At 45.6% G+C, this 23718-nt stretch overlaps 1 protein-coding gene across 2 annotated transcripts; it reads left to right on the top strand.

Moving 5' to 3' along the window:
- Positions 1-5411: 5411 nt before the first annotated feature.
- LOC310757103 (monoacylglycerol lipase ABHD6-like) lies at positions 5412-23170 on the top strand. 2 transcript variants are annotated; one of them, XM_083602267.1, is made up of 9 exons: positions 5412-5827; positions 12149-12287; positions 14805-14961; positions 16781-16894; positions 17290-17422; positions 17784-17941; positions 19495-19549; positions 20884-20984; positions 22171-23170. In XM_083602267.1, the coding sequence occupies exons 2-9, from the start codon at positions 12178-12180 to the stop codon at positions 22345-22347; spliced, it is 1005 nt and encodes a 334-aa protein (XP_083458393.1). In that variant the 5' UTR covers positions 5412-5827; positions 12149-12177; the 3' UTR covers positions 22348-23170. The 2 variants fall into 2 exon arrangements, with proteins under 2 accessions (XP_083458393.1, XP_083458394.1); XM_083602268.1 differs by lacking the exons at positions 5412-5827; positions 12149-12287; positions 14805-14961 and adding an exon at positions 15589-15686.
- The last annotated feature ends 548 nt before the right edge of the window (positions 23171-23718 follow it).

Genomic DNA, 23718 nt, shown 5'->3' with positions numbered 1-23718 from the left:
ATATACACAACTTTGCCAAGCAATTGTCCCTAATGTGATGCATTTTGATGTGTAACTTTCACCGATTTTTATGCACACTCTACCATGACATATATATTTTTCTTTTTGTACGCCTTCCTTGGGCTGGAGAACTTGTGCTGCCAAATCCAGAGAAGAACAAATGTCAAAGGATGGCTCTGCTTCGGTGTGTGTATTGTTTCGCAAAGTCTGGATTAGGTAGGTTCACCTTTACATGGTGTAATGGGAATTGGGGTTGCTTGTGGGTAAATTCCAAACTGCTCCCAGCTGTTGGGGTAGCTAAACCTTTCCCTGATTTGACAGCCCTTACAAGGCGACTGTCTCAGTCACTGGCAGAATCCGTCAGTGGGCGTTCCCTGAACTTCTTCCAACATAAAAGCTGTTTGACGCCAAGTCTCCTCCTCGCCTCTCTGCGCGGAAGTCTCCTGCGCAGAGTGGGCGTGGCCAGCGGAGGTCCTGGGCTCTCCCCGCTGGACCCTGTGGAAGGGTCTTGGAGCCCTCTCTCCGAAGACCCTCCCTCCTCCCCTTCTTTCCTGGTGTCACGCCTATTTCCTTCCCCAATGGAAGTATTCTCCCTCTCCCTGCTGGTCCCTTCTCCTGCATCATCGGAGAGACCTACCTCCGCTCTGCGCTCCGATGTCAGTTCCCTGACACATGGGGACTAAATTGATTTTCTCCCATTGCTACTGGCCATTTCTGCTTCCACAGAGCACAGAATTTGAAGGAGAAAGAGAGAGGGAAGGTTGAAGAGGTGCTATCCTCTGAACTTTTGGTTGGTTTTTAAAAAGTGCTACAATACAAGACTGGTGCTAGCTGTGGCAGGTGGTTCTCAAAAGAGAGGCGCAGAACACCTGGAAGGGAAAATGACCTTCTGAGGAGGAGTAGGATCTTTGGAGCCTCTCCACCTAACTAAGATTTGACAGCAATGACTGCCTTCAGAGAACGGGCAAGGATGAGCCCTGGTGTGATGAGGCAGGAGATGAGGTTTACGAGAGGGAGAGGATTCATCACTCCACCCCTGCCCTCAGCAGCTGAGGCTCTGTGTCACAATCACCACCCGTTCAATGTTTTGGGAAAGGTTCCATGCCCTAGGTGGAAGTGCTACTGGCCCACACACTATGCACCAGAGTTGCAGCCTCATGATATTGTGCAAATATCTCCCCGAGTTCTTCTTTTGCTGGTCTTGGGCAGATGAGAAAGTAAAGCAGCTTCAGAATTGGGGGGCAGAGTGTCTCCAATTTCAAAGTTCGAGAAAGGTGTAAGCAGAAGACAACTCTCCAGACAACCACAGAAGACGATCAAGGATTGTGTATGGGTGCCTCCAGATGATCCGTATTTTGCAAGAGAGATTCAAGTACAGTTGTACCTTGGAAGTTGAATGGAATCTGTTCCGGAAGGCCGTTCGACTTCCAAAACATTCGAAAACCAAAGCGCGGCTTCTGATTCGCTGTAGGAAGCTCTTGCAGCCAATCGGAAGCCGCGGAAGCCCCATCGGACGTTCAGCTTCCCCCAAAAAATAGTTCGTAAACCGGAACAGTCACTTCCAGGTTGGCAACGTTTGGGAGCCAAAACGTTTGGGAACTAAGGTGTTCAAAAACCAAGGTACAACTGTATATAATAGAACTTCAGGTTTGCACAGTTGAAGTGGATTAAGGCTCTGTGGATTAAGTAGTAGAAGAAGAGGAGTTTGGATTTGATATCCCGCTTTATCACTACCCGAAGGAGTCTCAAAGCGGCTAACATTCTCCTTTCCCTTCCGCCCCCACAACAAACACTCTGTGAGGTGAGTGGGGCTGAGAGACTTCAAAGAAGTGTGACTAGCTCAAGGTCACCCAGCAGCTGCATGTGGAGGAACGGGGAGGCGAACCCGGTTCACCAGATTACGAGTCTATCACTCTTAACCACTACACCACACTGGCTCTCGCCATTAAGACTCTGTTGCCCTAGTACAGTAAATTCACTCACTCACTCACTCATTCAAGGTTTTGCAGTTTGGAAAGTGACTGTGAAATGTACAGACATATAAATCAGGACAAGTGCAGGATGAATGCTACTTGTCTAATTACTGCCCATAAACAAACCCAAAGGCTCTATAAAAACCATACTGGACTAAAGTTAGTGTAAGAAAATCAGGATGAAAGCTGTGGTCCACAGAGAGTTCATGTTTAACATTGTATTATGTTATGCCTGCCTTTTTCCTTTGGCAAGCTGGGAACGCAAACAAACTCATCTCCTTACCAGAAGCTCGATTGCTGCAGCCTTTAATTTGCACTAGATAATATATTAAATGTTTATCTGTGCAAGCGAGATGAATACGCTTGGCTTACCTGGAACCGAGTCTTGCTGGTTTGCTCACAGAAACGTTTGCAACCGTAAGCAAATGGTTTGCTCACAGAAACGTAAGCAAAATGGCTTAAGGCATATGTAGAAGCTTGGTTTCAACAGGACAGGAGTTTATTTAATAGAGTTATCTCACTACTCCTCCCAGATTTAGGGCAAGCTACTTGTAGTTTTAGTAGGTAAATATACGTTTTCTCAAAAACGTGTCTGCCAGGAGGGATGGGTGACTTCATTTATTTCCATTTCTCTCTGTTTCTTGTCCAGTTCTTCACATTTCTATATCTGTGCAAAGCTGCTTTGAAGGTTTCTCAACCCACCCTACAATCAAGTGGTATATACATTTTATTAAATAAATAAATAAATAAATATGCACATTTAAAGAATCGTCATGAAAATTACTCAGCATTTTAGTGCAAATGTCTCCTTGTTTTGTATACAATGCTGCTGAATATAGGCAAAGCAATTTCCCCTAATATAATGCAATTTTCACTAATATATCCATCTTTCTGCACATGCATTTGTTTGCACATTACCTGGCTGGAGAATGGCACTGCAAATTCATAGCGCAAATTTTGAAGGATTGCCTGGGTCAGGGTAGACCCATTAAAATATTGAACCTGAATTGGCCCCGGAAGGATTTCCCCAAGGAGTCTTATCTGGCTCCTTCTTTACATATCTTTAGGCACCGGGGCAAAAACGTTTCTCTTTGACCATTTGGCTGATTAACATTCTATTCCCTTTTAAATGTAGTTTGGGGAGGGGACTGTTTCTTTGGCTTCTGTTTTACAGTGGTACCTCAGGTTACAGACGCTTCAGGGTACAGACTCCGCTAACCCAGAAATAGTACCTTGGGTTAAGAACTTTGCTTCAGGATGAGAACAGAAATCGTGCTCCGGCGGTGCAGCAGCAGCAGGAGGCCCCATTAGCTAAAGTGGTACCTCAGGTTAAGAACAGTCTCAGGTTAAGAATGGACCTCCTGAACGAATTAAGTTCTTAACCCGAGGTACCACTGTATTATGCATTTTGTGTTTTTGATTTTGCATTTTTATGTTGTGAACTGCCCCATGATCTTTGGATGAAGGGCAGTATACAAATTTAAATACCGTATTTGTCGCTCTATAAGATGCACTTTTCCCCTCCTAAAAAGTAAGGGGAAATGTGTGTGCATCTTATGGAGCAAATGCAGGCGAGAGGCTCTGCTCTTCTCCCTCCTTGGGGAAAAGCCCCTAAGAGCCGCACACACGCTCCACGCACTCTTTAAAGGGAGAGCGGCTCTTGTGGGAGCCTTCATCCTGCTGCCCGGGAGAGGCTGCACGCAGCTATCCCAGAAGCCAGATCCCTCTTGCTGTTCTGGCTTCTGGGATTCAGAATATTTTTTTTCTTGTTTTCCTCCTCCCAAAACTAGGTGCGTCTTGTGGTCTGGTGCGTCTTATAGAGCGAAAATACGGTAACAACAACACTAATTTATCAACATCTTTATCAACGACTTGGATGATGGACTCAAGGGCATCCTGATCAAATTTGCAGATGACACCAAACTGGGAGGGGTGGCTAACACCCCAGAGGACAGGATCACACTTCAAAACGACCTTGACAGATTAGAGAACTGGGCCAAAACAAACAAGATGAATTTTAACAGGGAGAAATGTAAAGTATTGCACTTGGGCAAAAAAAATGAGAGGCACAAATACAAGATGGGTGACACCTGGCTTGAGAGCAGTACATGTGAAAAGGATCTAGGAGTCTTGGTTGACCACAAACTTGACATGAGCCAACAGTGTGACGCGGCAGCTAAAAAAGCCAATGCAATTCTGGGCTGCATCAATAGGAGTATAGCATCTAGATCAAGGGAAGTAATAGTGCCACTGTATTCTGCTCTGGTCAGACCTCACCTGGAGTACTGTGTCCAGTTCTGGGCACCACAGTTCAAGAAGGACACTGACAAACTGGAACGTGTCCAGAGGAGGGCAACCAAATGGTCAAAGGCCTGGAAACGATGCCTTATGAGGAACGGCTAAGGGAGCTGGGCATGTTTAGCCTGGAGAAGAGGAGGTTAAGGGGTGATATGATAGCCATGTTCAAATATATAAAAGGATGTCACATAGAGGAGGGAGAAAGGTTGTTTTCTGCTGCTCCAGAGAAGCGGACACGGAGCAATAGATCCAAACTACAAGAAAGAAGATTCCACCTAAACATTAGGAAGAACTTCCTGACAGTAAGAGCTGTTCGACAGTGGAATTTGCTGCCAAGGAGTGTGGTGGAGTCTCCTTCTTTGGAGGTCTTTAAGCAGAGGCTTGACAACCATATGTCAGGAGTGCTCTGATGGTGTTTCCTGCTTGGCAGGGGGTTGGACTCGATGGCCCTTGTGGTCTCTTCCAACTCTATGATTCTATGATTCTATGATTCTATGATAATAAATGTCCATTGCCTCGAATGAGTCTACTGAAGAGTAGGGCAAATATTGGCTACAACCCTCTCTGTGTTCTAATTCACACTTAGACCAAGTGCCCATCAGCTACCCTGTCCTTAGTCTCGGTGTTGTCCTCCCTGCTGACTTCTACAAGGGACGATAGGGATGAAACCAGAATGAGTTGGCTCTGCTTGCCATTGGGCTCAGGCTCCACATACTGTTGTGTCCCCTGCCTTCCACCCCACCAGCTCCAAAGGGCACCGGCCAACACTGATTGGCCTACCTAGAACCCCAAGATCTACCAACCAGGTCCAAGCACCAGGTTCGTTCCTCACTATCTCCAGGTATGGATGAAAGAGACTTCTGGCTGAGTGTTGACGATACGGAACTCGATGGACCTATGATCCCATTCAGCAGTTTCTTGTGTAACATATTACCTATGCAGCCTACTTTCAGTTCACCCCTAACCTGGAACAACAGAAGCACGCATTAGCTCCACTGTATACGGGACAGCCCTTCAAATAGTTGAAGATGGCTATCTTAATTGTCTTTTCTCCAGGCACCTTCAGCCCTTCCTTCTAGGACTTGGCCTCCAGGTTCCTCCTTGCTATTGCTCTTTTCTCTAGGGATTCCCTGATTGGCAAGGGGGGAGAGCCACAACCTTCATTCACCTGAGTCTCCTTTGCCTCCAGAGCAGCCAGCCACCTTTAACCGTCTTCATGCAATGAGGCTGGGCACCTAATTACAGCAGGAGGCTGCCAAGTTAGAGAGGAACAAGCCCAAAGGTTCCAGAGAAGTAGCAGTCATGGGCCCTGAAGTGTTTCATCACAGAACCTCTGGTGATTTCAAGGCGGCAGTGTGTTTGTGTGTATGTGTGTTGGGTGGGGAGTTGTGATGAACCCAGCTGCAGAATGCTCCTTCGGTGTCCAGGAGGCTTTAGATGTGGGAGGAAGGGCGTCCTTAAAAGACTCCTCCACCCAGCTGGAAGATGCAGATACCAACAAATGAGGCAGCAGTGAAAAGCAAGAGTGGACACCTGTGCACAACTCCCCGTCCCAGGTAAGACTCCATGGAAGAAACAGGGAATTTGACAATTTGCGAACTGCTTTGTATATGTGCGCAGGTAACTCAAATGTGTGCATGGAGCAACATCTAAACCAGGCATGGGCAAACTCTGGCCCTCCAGATGTTTGGGACTACAACTCCCATCATCCCTAGCTAACAGGGCCAGTGATCAGGGATGATGGGAATTGTAGTCCCAAACATCTGGGGGGCCAGGCTGATCTAAACAATCTATTGCACACAGCACTTTGATCTATGCCACGCATTCCTCTTACCCTTTTGGCATTCTGCTAAACACAGAGTGGTATACATAAGGAGGAATGCTAGCGTACATAAGAAGAATTTGTTAATCTTTGTCGTGTTTGCCAGTCAGTGATACTATAATTTTCCCTTTGATGGGAGTTTTATATTATATCATATATATATTAATCAGTATTATATTATATTATATTATATTATATTATATTATATTATATTATATTATATTATATTATATTATATTATATTATATTATATTATATTATATTATATTATATTATATTATATTGATGTTATAATTTTGTGTATTGAACCATGCTGAGATCTACAGATGACAGGCAGTATAAAAAATTTAAAAGTTTTTTTTTTAATTTACTAATATTTAACAGATTGATAGCCTACTCTTCATTGGTACCAGTACCAGGGCAGGGATTCAAAATGAAACATTATTATTATTATTATTATTATTATTATTATTATTAACCCATCAGTAAAACAAAAAACAAAACAAAAAAGCAATTCTAAAAACATCATCAAAGGCAACGAAAGAGAACAGAACAAAGAGGGCTAAAAGTCACTTGTGAAGATCAAATTAAATCGTTATAATAAACACCTTAGAACCCTGAGTGATCAGGTGCTCAGTGCTGAAATCATAGAATTGTAGAGTTGCAAGGCAACTGAATCAACGAAAAATGTATGATGAAGAGCCAGTGTGGTGTAGGGTTAGAGCAATGGATCTAGGAGAGCAAGGGTCTAGTCTCCACTCAGCCATGAAGTTCACCGGGTGGCCATGGACCAGTCACTGCCTCTTAGCCCAGCCTACCTCACAGGGTGGTTGTGAGGATAAAAAGGGGAGAAGACAAACCATGTATGCCACCTTGAGCATCTTGGAGGAAAGGGGGGGTGTTAAACAATAATAAAAAAAATAACTATGCAAATTAAAATTAGTTCTCAAGCTTAACATGAGTCAACAGTGTGATGCAGCAGCAAAAGAAGTTAACGCTATACTAGGCTGCATCAACAGAAGTCTGGTGTCCAGATCAAGGGAAGCCATAGTCTTGCTCTATTCTGCCTTGGTCAAACCACACCTAGAATGCTGTGTCCAATTCTGGGCTCCACAATTTAAGAAGGATGTTGACAAGCTGGAACATGTGCAGAGGAGGGCAACCAAGATGATCAAGGGTCTGGAAACCAAGCCTTATGAGGAATGGTTGAAGGAGCTGGGTATGTTTAGCCTGGAAAAGAGGAGACTGAGAGGAGATATGATAGCCAACTTCAAATAGCTTAAGAGCTGTCACATGGAGGAGGGAGCATGCTTGATTTCTTCTGCTCTGGAGAGTAGGACTTGAACCAATGACTTCAAGTTACAAAAAGCAGATTCTGATTAAACATTCGGGGGGAGGGGGAATCTATTCAGCTGAGCAAATGGGCAGGACCTTTGCCTTATAAAGTCAACTATTTCCTTGTGGATAAACCTTCAGAAGAGTCCAACTGCATACGTATTGTTACACACCACTCCCAATCTCCACAGCAAGGAGTTCCAGGCGCTGCCTGGACTGAGCTGGCAGTAAATCGGACTGTGCAAGCTGGAGTTAACTCTTTATTAGCAGTAACACGATCTGCACAAGCTTGGTGGTGTAATGAGCACAGCAGTTCATCCCCAGTAGGACTCAACCAATGGATCAGTTGCAGAGATGGAAAGTCCCTGCTTCCTCATAGCCGTTTAAGCCCCCTCCTCTCCAGGGCTTTCTCCAAGCAATCGGAGACTGTGCCTGTGTGGAGAGTGTCACTGCTCCACCCGTTTTAGCCCTCTTCTGGTTCTGGGAGATAATGGGAAGGGGAGTTTGTTGCAGCAAAAAGGGGAGACACCCATGCCTTTTCACCAACCTGACTCATCTTGGCCTCCCTCCTCTCCTGCTTCTGCTTCTGTCTCTGCTTCTGGTTTTCTCTCTGGCACAGACTCTCCCAGCTCACTAAGCCCTGTTACCTCTTCAGCTTCCGACACCTGCTCCTCCCAGTCTGCTCCCTCTTCTCCCTCATCGTTGTCCCACCACCACTCCCCGGGTTCTGATCCTTCTTCCCTTGGTGTTTCCCCATCTGGTTCCTCTCACCATTCATCTGCATCCAACCGGTCCATGACAGGCCTAAGGCCTTTGTTTTCTTTTTTTCTTTTTTGTTTTCTTTTTTGTTTTTCTTTTTTTGATATGAAGCACAGCAGAGACTGTGGTGTCTTTATGATCTATGGTTTATTTACACATATATACAACCTGAGCCTACGTAGGAATGGTCCACAACTAGGTTGTGGCTTCTTCCATAGCTACCATTGTTCTCAAACGTTGCTCTTCATCTCTCTCGCTCTCTCTCCAGCACGCTGCTTCCCAGCTTTGTTGCTTAACTCCTCCCTGCAAGGCCAAAACTCATGGCTTTATCTCTGGAGTCAAAAGGGCCCCACCTCTTTGCTCTCTGTGGCGAGTTCCTTTGATGGATTGTTGTGCATCAAACAGCTCATTACCCCACAGGCTACCACCTCCGTGGAACTTAGTCAAGAGTAAATTAGCACCCGCTTGCCTTATTCAGCCTGTAACACGTGCTAATTCCAGGGGGTTTAGACATGTCTAATATGCAGGTCAAATACACACATGGGTCTAGCTATCACCTCACACCGGGTGTGAGGAGAGACTAGCTTTCAACACCTCAAGTCTTAATTAAATTCTAGCACCTATAAACCTATTTTTATTCATTTATTTATTGAATTTATATACCGCCCTATACCCGCAAATTTCAGGGTGGTTCACAGAATAAAATCAGAATATAAAACCACAAAATACATAATAAAAATAAAAACAACAACCCAATCACTCCCCCCACAAAAAGAACACCACATTTTTAAAGGGCATAAGATGTCAATCAAATCAACCAAAGGCCTGGATAAAACGGAACATTTTAAAAAACAACAACAACAAACAGCAGTCAGGAATGGTGGGAGTTGTAGTCCAGGACATCTGGCTCCCCCACACACCTGCTGCACCCCACACAGTCCACACTGGGGTTTGTAGTCCCCAGGATAAGCAGCCAGAATAATCATGGGCATAGTTGCTTCTAATCTGCCGGAGGTTCAAGTGGGTTTACTTCTGCCTGGGAGGTGATGATAAGAGAAATTATTTCCCTTGGCTCAGGAGCTGCCCAGAACAGTTTCACTCAGAGCACTACTGCATCTTTCAAGATCTGTTTCAAGATCTTGTGGCGAGCTCTCCAGAGGTTTGGAGCCAGGTGCATCAACAACACACTCATAACACACAATTGGGTTGCAATTCATCAACACCTCCAGAAGCATTTTTCTTAGTCCTAAACAGGCTTTTGGGATGAATCACAAGGAGGACAAGCTGAATCCGGGCAGAAGAGGGTTGATGAGAATAGAGCACAGGTAGATAGCAATGAAAGAATACATGGTTTTTCCATTCCCACTCTGTGTCTGTCACATGCAACCCTGTTCCTGTTCTGCTGCAGTTCATCTTCCACCAACACGTACATGATTATCTCGCTGCCCATTCTGGTGAAACTCTGTAACTTATGGAATTGATGTAATAATGAAAACTGTGTTGCTATAACGTTACTCCATACCATTCCTTCAAATGCAAGGGAAAAGCAATGCAAATGGCGGGCGGGTGGAGGAGATGCAATAAATGACATACTTTTTACCAGACTGAAAGCAGCAATACCTATCGTAGTCACTGGATTGCGCTTCTGTTTCTCACATGGGACAAATAAGCAAACACATGCAGTTTCTGTTTGTATTGGAATACACCAACATCCCTAAAGGTTGTTGTTGTTTAGTTGTTTAGTCGTGTCCGACTCTTCATGACCCCATGGACCAGAGCACGCCAGGCACTCGTGTCTTCCACTGCCTCCCGCATTTTGGTCAAACTCATGCTGGTAGCTTCGAGAACACTGTCCAACCATCTTGTCCTCTGTCGTCCCCTTCTCCTTGTGCCCTCCATCTTTCCCAACATCAGGGTCTTTTCCAGGGAGTCTTCTCTTCTCATGAGGTGGCCAAAGTATTGGAGCCTCAGCTTCAGGATCTGCCCTTCCAGTGAGCACTCAGGGCTGATTTCCTTCAGGATGGATAGGTTTGATCTTCTTGCAGTCCATGGGACTCTCAAGAGTCTCCTCCAGCATCATAATTCAAAAACATCAATTATTTGACGATCAGCCTTCTTTATGGTCCAGCTCTCACTCCCATACATCACTACTGGGAAAACTATAGCTTTAACTATACGGACCTTTGTTGGCAAGGTGATGTCTCTGCTTTCTAAGATGCTGTCTAGGTTTATCATTGCTTTTCTCCCAAGAAGCAGGCATCTTTTAATTTCGTGACTGCTGTCACCATCTGCAGTGATCATGAAACCCAAGAAAGTAAAATCTCTCACTGCCTCCATTTCTTCCCCTTCTATTTGCCAGGAGGTGATGGGACCAGTGGCCCTCATTGACCTTCCCTGAGTGTTTTCCATGCATGGAATGTGTATTTGTACGCAATAATATCTCTGTCTTGCCTTGATGGAGTGTGTGGCAAGTGTAGAAATTTTTGGTTTTTGTATAGCTGGAATGTAGCCTACTGCACAATGAATTACATACCTGTTGCTCTGCCTACTATTTGCCTCTGATCCTGCCCACCATTGGTATCTGACCCTCCAAGAGGCTGCCCATGAGGGAATGTAGCTGTCATAGAAAAGCCTATCTCCTGAGGCACCATACAATAAGCCACACTTTTTGATGGGACAACTCATCAGGCCTTCATTGCAGAATGTAGGGCTTGGGTTGGCAGATATGGGGAGAGACACTTCTTCAAGTATTTGGGTATTAACACCTTGAACTGGGCCCAGTAGCAAATAAGCAGCCAATTCAGCTCTCTCAGGACAAGTGTTATACAGTCCCTCCTTGCCTCATCACATTCTGCCCTAGTTGGAGCTTCTGGACCGTCTTCAAGAGTAAGCCCCACTTAAGAGTACATGGTAGTCTATCTAAGCAGAGCATGGATCACACAGCTAGGCTACCCAGCTCCATTTGTATTAACTTTAAGTATCTTTTCTTCCAATTGCCTTGTTGATGAAACACACCGAGACGAAGGCCTCCCAGGCTTGTGTGTTGAGCATGCTGCTTTATGGAAGTGAGAGGTGTGCAACTTACAACCATCAGAAGCAATGTCTCAACAGCTTCCACATACACTGTGTCAGGAGGATCTGGGGCATCACATGGCAGGACAGCATCTCAAACAAAGATGTGCTCCCCCTAGCCCACATTCCCAGAATGTTCGCACTCCTGTCTCAGCAAAGTCTACGCTGGCTTTGTCATGTCCACAGAATGGAAGATGTCAGGATCCCCAAGGACATGCTCTACAGGGAGCTGGCTTCAGGCACCAGGCTTGTTGGTGGAACAACTCCCAAGACAGACGGATGCCAACAACATGAGAGATTTGTCCCCATCACCTTCCCTGCTGAGTTCCACAAGGGGCAGCCCTGATACTATGGCGGAGGAAGCTGGCAGCCAGTGCTCTCCTCTGATCTGGTTATAAGATCTTATTCAAGCAGGTGGGGGCTGGTTGAGGTTGATGGGACAGTGTCACATTTGATGAAATGAAGCAGCCTCTATATAAGAAATCAGCTTCTGGTATTATAGTGGTCCACTTCTAACACTAATGTTATACTGGTTGCTTTCTTTATGGATGCATTAACCACACCGCATGTCCATCACGTGAAGATTATTTCCTCTTCTCTTCTGACATTCCTAAAAATTAACCTCAAATGTACCTTTGGAATAATATAGCATCTGGTCATAACCTGAAAACAATTTTCTTTCCAATGAATGCACAATGAAATTTTTTTACCCTACTTCAAAATATATCCCCAAATGTCTAAAGAAACAGGTCTCTCAACTAATCCTAAGATTTATTTATCTGCTCTTCTGGGAAATGAAATTCTAGCAGAACTGCAGGCATTAGGATTCACGTCCTATTAACTGACTTTATTCTTTTCTTTGATTGTCTGATTGGTTTATTATGTGCAGACCGCAAAGAACAACCTTAACTAGCAGACATGGATCTCACCGTGATCAAGACGATTTTTCGCATCCCTATGACTATCCTATCAACCCTTTTCGTGCGGTACCATGCGTTGCCTTCACTAATATTCAGGACCATGATGTGGTGAGTGCATAGCTCAGGTTATATACAACAGTGGTGGGGAATCTGTGGCCCTCCAGATGTTGTTGGGCCCCAGCTCTCATCAGCCTCAGCAGGAATGTTCAAGTGTGATGAGTGTTGGGAGTCCACCAACATCTGATACATGAACTGACTTCCATCTGTGGTCAACTATGCAGTGTCCTAACCAGGAAGCAGTATCTGTTTGGTGCAAGTTCAGAATCCAGGAAGCCAGGAGGCTAACAGCTGCAATATGACAGCGAGGGAGAATCTGTGATCCTCCGCTGTTCTCAGACTCCAGCTCCCATCAGTTCCAGCCATCATGAGCAACGGTCAGGGATGATGGGAATTATAGTCCAACAACATCCAGAGGGTCACCTGTTTACAACACCCTGTACCAGGTCTGACTCTAGTATCTAGAGCAGGTGTGGGTAAGTTTTGGCTTTCCAGGTGTTGTTAAACTACAACTCCCATCAACCCAAAGAAGCATCAGAGGCAGGAAGAGAGTCCCTAAATCTGATCTTGATGGAGGGCTGGCTTAGTTGCCAAACAAATCGGCTCCCAAACGCTGCAAACCTGGGAGTAAGTGTTCTGGTTTGCGAACGTTTTTCGGAAGCCGAACATCAAATGTGACTTCTGCTTGAGTACAAGAAGCACCTGCAGCCAATAGGAAGCCATGCCTTGGTTTTTGAATGGTTTCAGGAGTCGAACAGACTTCTGGAATGGATTAAGTTCGAGAACCAAGGAACCACTGTACATGAATCTATGAGAGGAGAAGATAAAAAAGGAACAAAAACAAGGAAGTAAGAGCTTGCCAAACAACACTAGCAAAGAAGAGCCATAAATAAACAGGATGGCAATAAATGGCCCCTTTAAGGAGTCTAAGGCTATACTTTTAAAGCACATTCGAAGCACAGTCTTTCCTTCAAAGAATTCTGGGTACTGTAGTTTCTTAAAGGTTGCTGGCAATGGCAACTCTGTGGCAGGTAAACTACAGCACCCAGAATTCTTTGAGCGGAGGTATGTTTTGAGTTTGCTTTAAAGGCACAGTGTGCTCACAACCTAAATCCAATGTATTTTTTTTGAACGGGAAGCAGGTGTACCAAAAAAAGGCAAAGAGAGTCAAATTTTGACACACAGAGAAGTAAGGCTAGGAATTGTGTCTTTCCCTAGGCTTTCAAACCATCAGTAACCTCAGGATTGCAGCTCTCTGCTGTGGGAAGGTAACTGGCAGCTGTTCCTCAGGATCATACAGGTTGTTTTCTCTGGTAGTTATGATGTCTCAATGCACTAAAACTTCAAAGGACCGCTCCCAATGGCTTCAGAAAGGAACACAGAAAGCTGCCTGCTGCCTTGGATCATTTGGTCCATTTAGCTGGTAGACCAGCAGCCCTGACGGGAGATGGTAGAGCTTTAGAGTACAGCATACATCCCACTCAAAAAAATAATAATCCTGGAAACTTTAGTTTGTTAAGGGTGTCAAGGATTGTTGGGAGACCTCTGTTCAGCTCACAGCTACAATTCCCAGAATTCCCTAGAAAGAGGGACTCTGTGAGGGTCATAGGAGCCTCTTGACAACTCTCAGCACCCATAACAGATTACAGCTCCCAGGATTCTTTGGGGAAAGCCATAGCTGCCTGAAGGGACGCGGGTGGCGCTGTGGGTTAAACCACAGAACCTAGGACTTGCCAATCAGAAGGTTGGCGGTTCGAATCCCCGTGACGGGGTGAGCTCCCGTTGCTTAGTCCCTGCTCCTGCCAACCTAGCAGTTTGAAAGCACGTCAAAGTGTAAGTAGATAAATAGGTACCGCTCTGGCGGGAAGGTAAACAGCGTTTCCATGCGCTGCCCTGGTTCTCCAGAAGCGGCTTAGTCATGCTGGCCACATGACCCGGAAGCTGTACACCGGCTCCCTTGGCCAATAAAGCGAGATGAGCGCCGCAACCCCAGAGTCGGCCACGACTGGACCTAATGGTCAGGGGTCCCTTTACCTTTACCTTTATAGCTGCTTGAAAGTGGTATCATCCTGCTTTAAATGTATAGTGCAAATGGGGCCTTGGACACTCAGCTGTTATGTAATAATATCTGATTATATCATAAACCAAATAGATATCAATATACAGTGGAACCTCTGGTAACGAACTTAATTCATTCCGGAGGTCCGTTCTTAACCTGAAACTGTTCTTAACCTGAGGTATCCCTTTAGCTAAAGGGGTCTCCTGCTACCGCCGTGCCGCTGGCATGTGATTTCTGTTCTCATCCTGAGGTAAAGTTCTTAACCTGAGGTACTATTTCTGGGTTAGCGGAGTCTGTAACCTGAGGGGTTTGTAACCCAAGGTACCATTGTAATCAATTCCGGTGGCTGAAGATCCTTCAGAGCCCTGGAAACAGAGAGGGTTGGCCACAATATGGGTTAGACAGCAGGCCAAAGCAAAGCTGGTGAGCAGCAGAAACTCTGCCACCCTGATGTCAACTGGAAGTGCAAAATCACTCTTGCCTCATCTTGCTTCTCTCTATACTTTTAGGTTCAAACGTCATAGAAGGGGTGTGAAAGTGGAGCACGTGGATTGTGATGGCTACCGATTCAGTTACTTCACGCGGGGGCAGCCCGGACCTCGGCCATCCATGCTGATGCTTCATGGTTTCTCTCTCGACAAAAACATATGGTTAAATACAATCCAAGTAGGTTCCCATTTTGTTATTTGATATTTGCCCAGGGAGCTGCTTCAAACTGGACAACTGGCACCTTTGCAAGTGCCACAAAAATGCTCATTCTGCACTTGTAAGGAATCAATCATTTAGCGTGGCGACAATAACACTCTGGAACTCTCTGTCCCTTGACTATATTTATTTATTAAATTTGTATCTCACCTTTCCTTCCTTCCCTTGCTATATTGTTTTGTATGCAAATCATATTTTGTTTAGGCAAGTCTACTCAGATATGTAAAGCTGACATGTATTTTAATATGTAATTTTACTTGACCATATATAGTTTAAACTGTTGCTTATTTTGATTATGGTGCTTTTTAAGGTTAGCTTGTTTTTAACTCTGGCTTTGATTGGCAACAACTTTAATATATATTTTATGAAAACCACTTAGAGGCTTTTTCACAATTAAGCAGTATACAAATTCTGTTAAATAAAGGAACAAAGCAGCTCCATCCACACCCTACATGCAAAGCACTCCCATACTCCCATACCATGTTAACAGTCATGGCTTCCCCCAAAGAATCCTGGGTAATGTAGTTAAGGCTCCCCTAACAGACTTAACAAACTACAGCTCCCAGGATTCTCTGGGGGAAGCCATGACAGTTTAAAGTGGTATTATACTTTCAATGTACCGTGCAGCTGAGGCCTTTGTTAAACCTCTCTACAAGTAGATGAATAGGTACCGCTCTGGCGGGAAGGTAAATGGCGGTTCCATGCGCTGCTCTGGTTTCACCAAAAGCGGCTTAGTCATGCTGGCCACATGACCTGGAAAAACTGTCTGCGGACAAATGCTGGCTCCCTCAGCCAGTAAAGCGAGATGAGCGCCACAACCCCAGAGTCGTTCGTGACTGGACTTTACAGTCAGGGGTCCTTTACCTTTTTTTTTTTTTTACTGCCTTTCTGCCCAGGCACCCAAGGTTGTTTAAAATCTTAAAATACTAAAACAAACAAAAGATATAAAATATAGAGCAACAGAGTCTTCTCAGGCTGACTGATGGTCTCTCCAGAAGCTGATGGCATAAGCTCCAAGGCCTGGGCCTCCCTCACTTCTGCCTTCCCTCAGGTCACACAGGTCTTTCTTAAGCAACCCCAGGCAAGGTGGGGAAAGCTATCCTAACAGCTCTCTTGGGCTGTTGATGGTTCCAACAAGAACTGATGGTTCATATGCTCCCAGTCTGTACACATGAGACGGGCCTGCTAAAAAAAATGCCACCTTAACCACACCACCCTTCAGCAATGAAGAGGTCCAGTTATGCAGTTGGTAGAGCATGAAACACTTACACACTGGGCAAAAGATTCCTGCATTGCAGAGTGTTGGACTAGATAGCCCTTGTGGGCCCTTCCAGCTACAATTTTATGATCCTCTATGATTCTATGAGGGACGCAGGTGGCGCTGTGGGTTAAACCACAGAGCCTACGACTTGCCGATCAGAAGGTCGGCGGTTCGAATCCCCGCAACGGGGTGAGCTCCCGTTGCTCGGTCCCTGCTCCTGCCAACCTAGCAGTTTGAAAGCACATCACAGTGCAAGTAGATAAATAGGTATCGCTCCAGCGGGAAGGTAAACGCCGTTTCCGTGCGCTGCTCTGGTTCGCCAGAAGCGGCTTAGTCATGCCGGCCACATGACCCGGAAGCTGTACACTGGCTCCCTCGGCCAATAAAGCGAGATGAGCGCCGCAACCCGAGTCGGTCACGACTGGACCTAATGGTCAGGGGTCCCTTGACCTTTACCTTTATGATTCTATGCTTGTTTTGATTCCTTGGTTTTGTATGAAGAACGTCGTCTTTCCACAGCTCTTTCCTCGTAACCTCCACTTGATCTGCCTTGACATGCCCGGTCATGGAGAAACCACTCGCCTGCTGGGGGAAAGCTACACAGCTGCAGCTCAGACTAAACGGATACACCAGGTAAGGCCTCCGTTTACCCAACAGAGACCCATTCTATCTTGAAGGCTGGCAAGTGAGTGGTTCCTGGAGAAGACCTTCTACTGATTGGTGGAATGTGGGAATTGTCATCATGGCTGACTGTGTGATCACTTCAACTGGGGCCAATGGGCTGCTTAGAAGAAACCAAGTTGGGAGTTGAACCCTGGTTTGCAGGTTGTGGCCCAACACTCTAGAAGAAGCCTGGTTTTGGGTGTTGAATAACTGACCAATAAAACAGATCACCGTATTCTCTGGAAAACATCCTGCCTGGCTTAGTTGCTACAACAGGGTCACAAAACTGCCTAAATATATGTAACACGATTTCTCTTTACCTGCACTGCATAAAAATAAGTAACAATTTAATAATAATATTTCAGTTTGTTGAGGCCATTGGCTTGAGCAAAAAGCCTTTTCACCTGGTTGGCATGTCTATGGGAGCAATGGTTGCCGGCGTTTATGCTGCTCAGTACCCATCTGAGGTTTTCTCCTTGTCCCTCCTTTGCCCGGCAGGTGAGTACCAAAATTCTTCTGATCTCCTTCTCCAGTTGCCCTTCCAAAATGACACGGGTGATTATTCCTAGAAACTCGGAACTAAGTCATAGCATCGCAGAGTTGGAGGTGATCCCAGGGGTCATCTAGTCCAACCTCCTGCAAGGCATGAATCGTTTGGCCAATGTGGAGCTGGAGCCCATGGTAATGGTGACCTTCTTCTGGAACATTCTCCCCAGCTGGTGCCTTGCCATTTGCTTTTGAAGTTGCTTTTACTAGTTGATCCTTTAAATTCCGCTGCCATTTTGTCTGTTGAAACTGGGGTTGTGCCACAAATTGCTTTGGTTTGTCTGGACATTCTGCATTGTCTCCCAACTCCTAGGTCTAAAGTATCCAACAGAAAATGAATTCTTCATGCGCTTAAAAGAGCTGATTCAGGCCAAGAACCCTGAAGATACTACTCTTATTCCAGTGACTGACAAGCAGAGCAAACACTTGTTCAAACTCTGCTTGCATCGCCCCAACATTATAAACACACAGGTGAGGGAAGCTGTACTCCAAAGAATGCCCAATCCTTTGCAGTGATGTCTCCTACCTATGCCAACACCCTATCCCCACTCCTCAAAGCTGCTTAAGCAGGAAAGGCACAGGCTGGAATCTGAAAACTATGGAATTAGCTCCCGCAATATAGGTAGATATGACTCCCAACTTGGATGGCTTTTAAAAAGGATTGGATGAATTTCTGGAAGAGGATATCCACAGCTACCAGCCACAATGGCCTTTGGATGCCAGTTGCTGGAGACCACAGAAGGGGAGAGCGCTGTTGCACTGAGGTCCTACTTGTGGGCTTCTCAAAAGATATCTGGGTGGCCACTGTGAGTAGGGGATGCTGGTCCGGATGGGTCTTTGGCAAGAGAGTGCAAGTTCCCTGTAGGTAATACCAGGATGCCTTTCACCGGCAACTGGTAAATATGATAGGAGCTGGGCCCCCAAAGCCAGCAAGGCTGCCTCATCCCTATTTTGAAGTGAGGTAATGCATGTTAGCATCTAAAGACCACCAATCCATTAGACCGTGATCACCAGAGCCCAAAATTACATAACTACACCATTGATTAATGAATGCGGCAGCTAGACTGGTGACTGGGAGCGGCTGCCTAGACCACATAACACCTACACTGGCTCCCAGTACGTTTCCGAGCACAATTCCAAGTGTTGGTACTGACCTTTAAAGCCCTAAACGGCCTCGGCCCAGTATACCTGAAGGAGCATCTCCACCCCCATCGTTCAACCTGGACACTGAAGTCCAGCTCCGAGGGCCTTCTGGCAGTTCCCTCACTGTGAGAAGTGAGGTTACAGGGAACCAGGCAGAAGGCCTTCTCGGTGATGGCACCTGCCCTGTGGAACGGCCTCCCATCAGATATCAAGGAAACAAACAGCTACCTGACTCTTAGAAGACATCTGAACCCTGTACAGTGGTACCTCGGGTTACATACGCTTCAGGTTACATACGCTTCAGCCCTGTTTAGGGAAGTTTAGGGAAGTTTTTAATGAGTGATGCTTTAATGTATTTTTAATCTTTTGTTGGAAGCTACCCAACAAAGCCACCCAGCTAGATGGGTGGGGTATAAATAATTGTTATCATCATCATCATTATGGTCTGGCAGCAGCAGGCCAAGAATGAGTGTGTAAATACCGGAATGAGCAACTACCACTACAGCTTCTCTACTGTAACAGCCATTTTGCCAATTCGCAGCCGATAATTCCTATAAACTCATAAAAGTGGAACAGTTCTGAGGTGAATTCACTTCCGTTAGCCTCATTTTCATAGCAACGCTTTATTAATTTCTTCACGTGCTGTAAAAAAAAAAAAAGGCAACAGATTGTACTTCGCATATTGATATGCCTTGCAATTCTTTTTAAATGTCAATATGCCAAGTTTCCATCCGGTCTATGAAATACATAGCCAGAGAATCCAATGTATCACTACCACCAGCTGTCTTAAGAAAGGAACAACATATCGTTCCCTGACTCAAACCTCACAGCCTTCCGATGTTGTCATCTTTGACTCAGACCTTCTTGTTTTCCATGCTTAGCTGCTGAAGGGTTATCTCGACGATCGGAGACCACATAAGATGTTTTTCATAACATGTAAGTAGAGAAACCAGTTGTGGAGTCATTCTATGTTGCTTCACACATTACATGGAGTTAAGCCAGCTGAGAATCAGGAGCGCACTCGGCAGCTGACAAGCATACCTGCATAAGTCTGTTGCATTCACACATTCCAGTTTTCTGAAGAAGCAGAAAGTGGCTTGCTAAATATCCTTGAGAGGTGCTCATGCATCAGAGAAAGGGGAAGTTATGGATTCAAGCTATCACTGGAACACAGAAAGAGGTCTTATTGCGTCAGACCATTGGGTCCACTTAGTTATACTGACTGGCAGTGGCTCTCCAGGGTTTCAGACTGGGGACTCTACCAGCACTACCTAGATATGGCCATCAATGGCTACTAGCTATGATATCTGTTATGAGACACATCTGAAGTTTTGCAGTGAGGGCCCAAGGAGATGCATGAGTGCACATGTGGTGCAGAAGGGTTGCTATTATTCACCCCCTGCACTCCTTCGAAAGGGCGGGATAGAAGTTGAACCAATAATATTTGTTTTTACCGTACTGCCCCAAATATGACACACTTCTTTTTTTCAAAATTCTGACTGTGAAAAGTTAAAAGTGTGGCTTATATTCGCGACCTTACAAAAATTGGCTTGTAGCGGGCTTGTCCCTGGATGTTGCCTGGTTTCAGCTGGGCCCGCTCCCAAGATGGCGGTGCAGCGAGGGGGTCCCTGAGAGGGAGCCAGAAGGCGGGGAGGAGGAGGGAGGGAGGGAGGAGCATGGATGGATGAGAGAGAGAGGGAGAGAGAGAGAGAGAAGATCTGCTAGGAGGAGGAACAGGAGATGCAGCCAGTGTGCTGGGACTGGTGCTAGCCCGAGGTGCTGCCTGGCTTTAGCCAGCTGAGGGGTGCGTGAGTCCCGCCAGCCGCCGCCTCTCTCCGCCCGTCCTGTCAGGGGGCCATGGTGGTGCTGACCTTCTGGAAGTGCTGCTGCCCACTGCCACCGGAGTGAAGGCGCTGCCTCCTTGGCCCCCGCTCCTCCTCAGATATTGTCATTTCCTTTCCCCCTTTTAATTTTAAAGGTATGACTTATATTCGGGGTGCAGCTTATATTCGGGCCAATACAGTAAATGCAGCTGCATGTTTCCCCCCAAAAAGCAAACTGCAGCTGGGGATGGGGGAGATTAGGAAAACAGCTGGGGAGGCAGCTAAAGGTCCTTCCTTTGTGGCACAGCCCCTGATCAAATTAACGCAAGCAGGTAACATCATTTTTAAAAGCTGCATAAGATTGTTTTTACGGATCCCCTCGGCGTATCTAGTTCCCCCTCTGCGCATGACAGAAACAGCCCTAACTCTGCTTCCTTGTTGCTAAAGGTTTCTTAGACGTCTCCAGTGCTAAGTCCAGATACAGCCTTCACGACAATATGAGCAAGATTAAGGCACCTACACAGATCATTTGGGGACGGAGTGACAAGGTAAGTTGTGCGTGCGCATGCTTGTGTTCCTAGGGAGCGAAGCAAAAACAGTGAGCCGTTTCGGTGGCATTTCATTTCCCGAGGTTGTTGCTGTTCTGAATGGTTCGTTTATTTAAATTTGGCACACTTACGCTCCCACCTTTCACAGTGAAAATCATGGCAGCAGGCATGGGCTTCCTAGACAGTCTCTCCTCCAGACACTGACCAGGCCCAGACCTGTATTTTCTTTAGCAAGGTGGCTGCATCACATGCTCTCAGACCATGGCCTAGGTTAGCTCAAAACAAAGAACTTGGTTCATGGCCTTTATTAAGCTGGACATCTAAGGCAGGAAAAACAAGTGCAGCAAATAATTCCTTTATGGCTTCTACAAACCTAACTGAACCACACATCCTGACACTACAGCCACCAATCGTTAAAACAGATACAAACAGGCACATGCCAACCAACAAACTACCATGTCAGTCCAATCAATATTTGTTTATAATCTGAAATTTAAGGCACCTGCCCTGTCCTAAGAGAACAGGTAATATGGATGCCCTGGGGAACATAAATTCCCACTGAAGGGATGACATGCTAAATCACATTGGAGTTCAAATTTAGGAAGGTGAATACAAAATGGGATGAAGACCCAGAGTAAGGTGAATAATATTACAATAACTGTGCAATGAGCATTCTTTAATGATTCTGTATTTTCTTTGTTGCATTGTGAATTTTACTATTATATGACAGTAAATCTGAGATGCTTGTGCAAATAAGCTTAATCAGTTGGTCAATAGGGCGACTCTACAAGCAGAATTGGGATTCAGCTTGTCACTAAGTACCACTTAGCAGTTGCAAAGTTACTGAGCAAGGCGAAACCTCTCTGAATGGAGCAGGACTTCCTCTCTCCCTCCTATGTCCACCACCCCACAAATTTGATCTTGGTTGTTCCCCCAACCCTTTTTAGAGCAGATTTGGGGGCAGGGGTCCACAGGAGGATGAGAGGGAGGGGAGATTTGTTGGATTCAGTTGTGACTGACTACTGATGATGGTGATGATGGTAATAGTCATATGATAACACAATATAGATTTATACCACAACTCACCAAAGGTTAGGGATGCTATCAATAGTCACAGGTGAGAGATTTCCTCCCAGTGCCATGCAGACACCAGGGGAAAAATATATACTCATTCTTTGTTGTTCAGGTCTTCGATTCGTCCGGCGCAGAAGTTTTGGCAACAGCAATTCCCATCTCCCAAGTGCATATGCTGGATAAATGTGGACACTTCATAGCATTCGAGAGACCCAAGAAATCTGCAAAGCTCATCCTAGAATTCTACAATTCAGTTTGCGACAAAGCAGAGACGAAGAAGGTGGCATAAACCTCACTGAGTCCGGCAGCTGGAGTATTTAAAGGGACTTCCTACTCTGGAAAGAAAAAAAACACGGGGCATAACGTTGCGGGTGTCTGTGCTGGCTTCCCCCATTTGTTACAAGACGGTTATTTATTTATTTCTAAAGTTGGTTCTGTCCCACCTTTCGGGCCTGGACTGACCTTAAGGATTCTGGAATGTTCAAGTTGACTTCTTTCCTTCGATATATTGGAACCAGGAATTAAATTGCATGGTTTGCAGCACAGTCCTATGCACATCTATTTAGAAGTTAGTCTCCTCGAGTTCACTGGGGCTCACTCCCAGAGAAACGGTACAGCAGAGGTGCGGAACCTGTGGTGTTGTTGTTGTTGGACTCCAAATCCCACCAGCCCCAGTCATTGCCAATGGTCAGGGGTGGAGGAGCTGGAGACCAATACATCTGGGGAGAGCCCACGTTCCCCATGCTAGCGTCACAGCCTTCAATTATAAAACCAAACTGCGAGCCGTTATGGAATCATATTGTGTTATTTTTACTTGATGCCTGTCACTTCCCCTCCCCCTTATTTCAAAAATAGGGTGCACTTCAGAAACGGACAGATCTGTCAAATGCACCTTGCTATCTCAACAGACAGCATATACATTTTAAAGACAAACTTTAGGCTGCTTCCGAGATTCAGCTGAGATGGTGGTGCCAGAAAGACAGGTCCCTTTTTAAACAGTCAATATTCCATCTGCCCCCAAATCCTTATTCAGACACTTCTCACAATACGTTGCAAAAATAGAAACGCTGCCATTTTTCTCCATCCCTTCAATAAAGCTCTGGCCACACCTCCTCCCTTGTCCGATCTCAGTCCTTTCACCTCTTAACCAAACTGAGCATCCAATGAGAATTCATCTCTCCATACTGGGAAGTCTGTGATGGCCCTCCTCAAATTTTACAAAGTCCCGTGCCCTTCCACATCCAGCACAACTGCCTGGTCTTTCCTGTTCAAAGCAATCCAAGCTTCACAAACTGGGCTCACTCCTCTCTGCCTTATATTCACCATTATCTCTCTGCTTCCAATATTCGCTGGCATTTCCACCACCATCAAGTTGCTCAGAAACTGCAATGGATCTGCTCGGTTTTGGTGCCATTTCTGGGATACTCCCCTTGGATCACCTGCATAGTTCTCTACTTCTTTTCCTTCAATTCCTTCCCCCAAAGTGCACATTTTACATACAGCATATTGCTCAGCCTCTTAAGTCCACATCTCCAAGGGAAAAATGAAGCTCTGCAGAACAGACCTATGAATGCCAATCAAAAGAAAGTCCAGCTGTTTCCAATGGTGCTTAGTCCAAAATTAGTCTTTAAAGGATTAAAACTTGCCCATTTAACCATGT

Source organism: Podarcis filfolensis, assembly GCF_964270895.1.
Source record: "Podarcis filfolensis genome assembly, chromosome: 2".
NCBI classification, from domain to species: domain Eukaryota; kingdom Metazoa; phylum Chordata; class Lepidosauria; order Squamata; family Lacertidae; genus Podarcis; species Podarcis filfolensis.
Note: the sequence above shows the minus strand (reverse complement) of the source record. Positions and strands in the feature narration are given on the sequence as shown.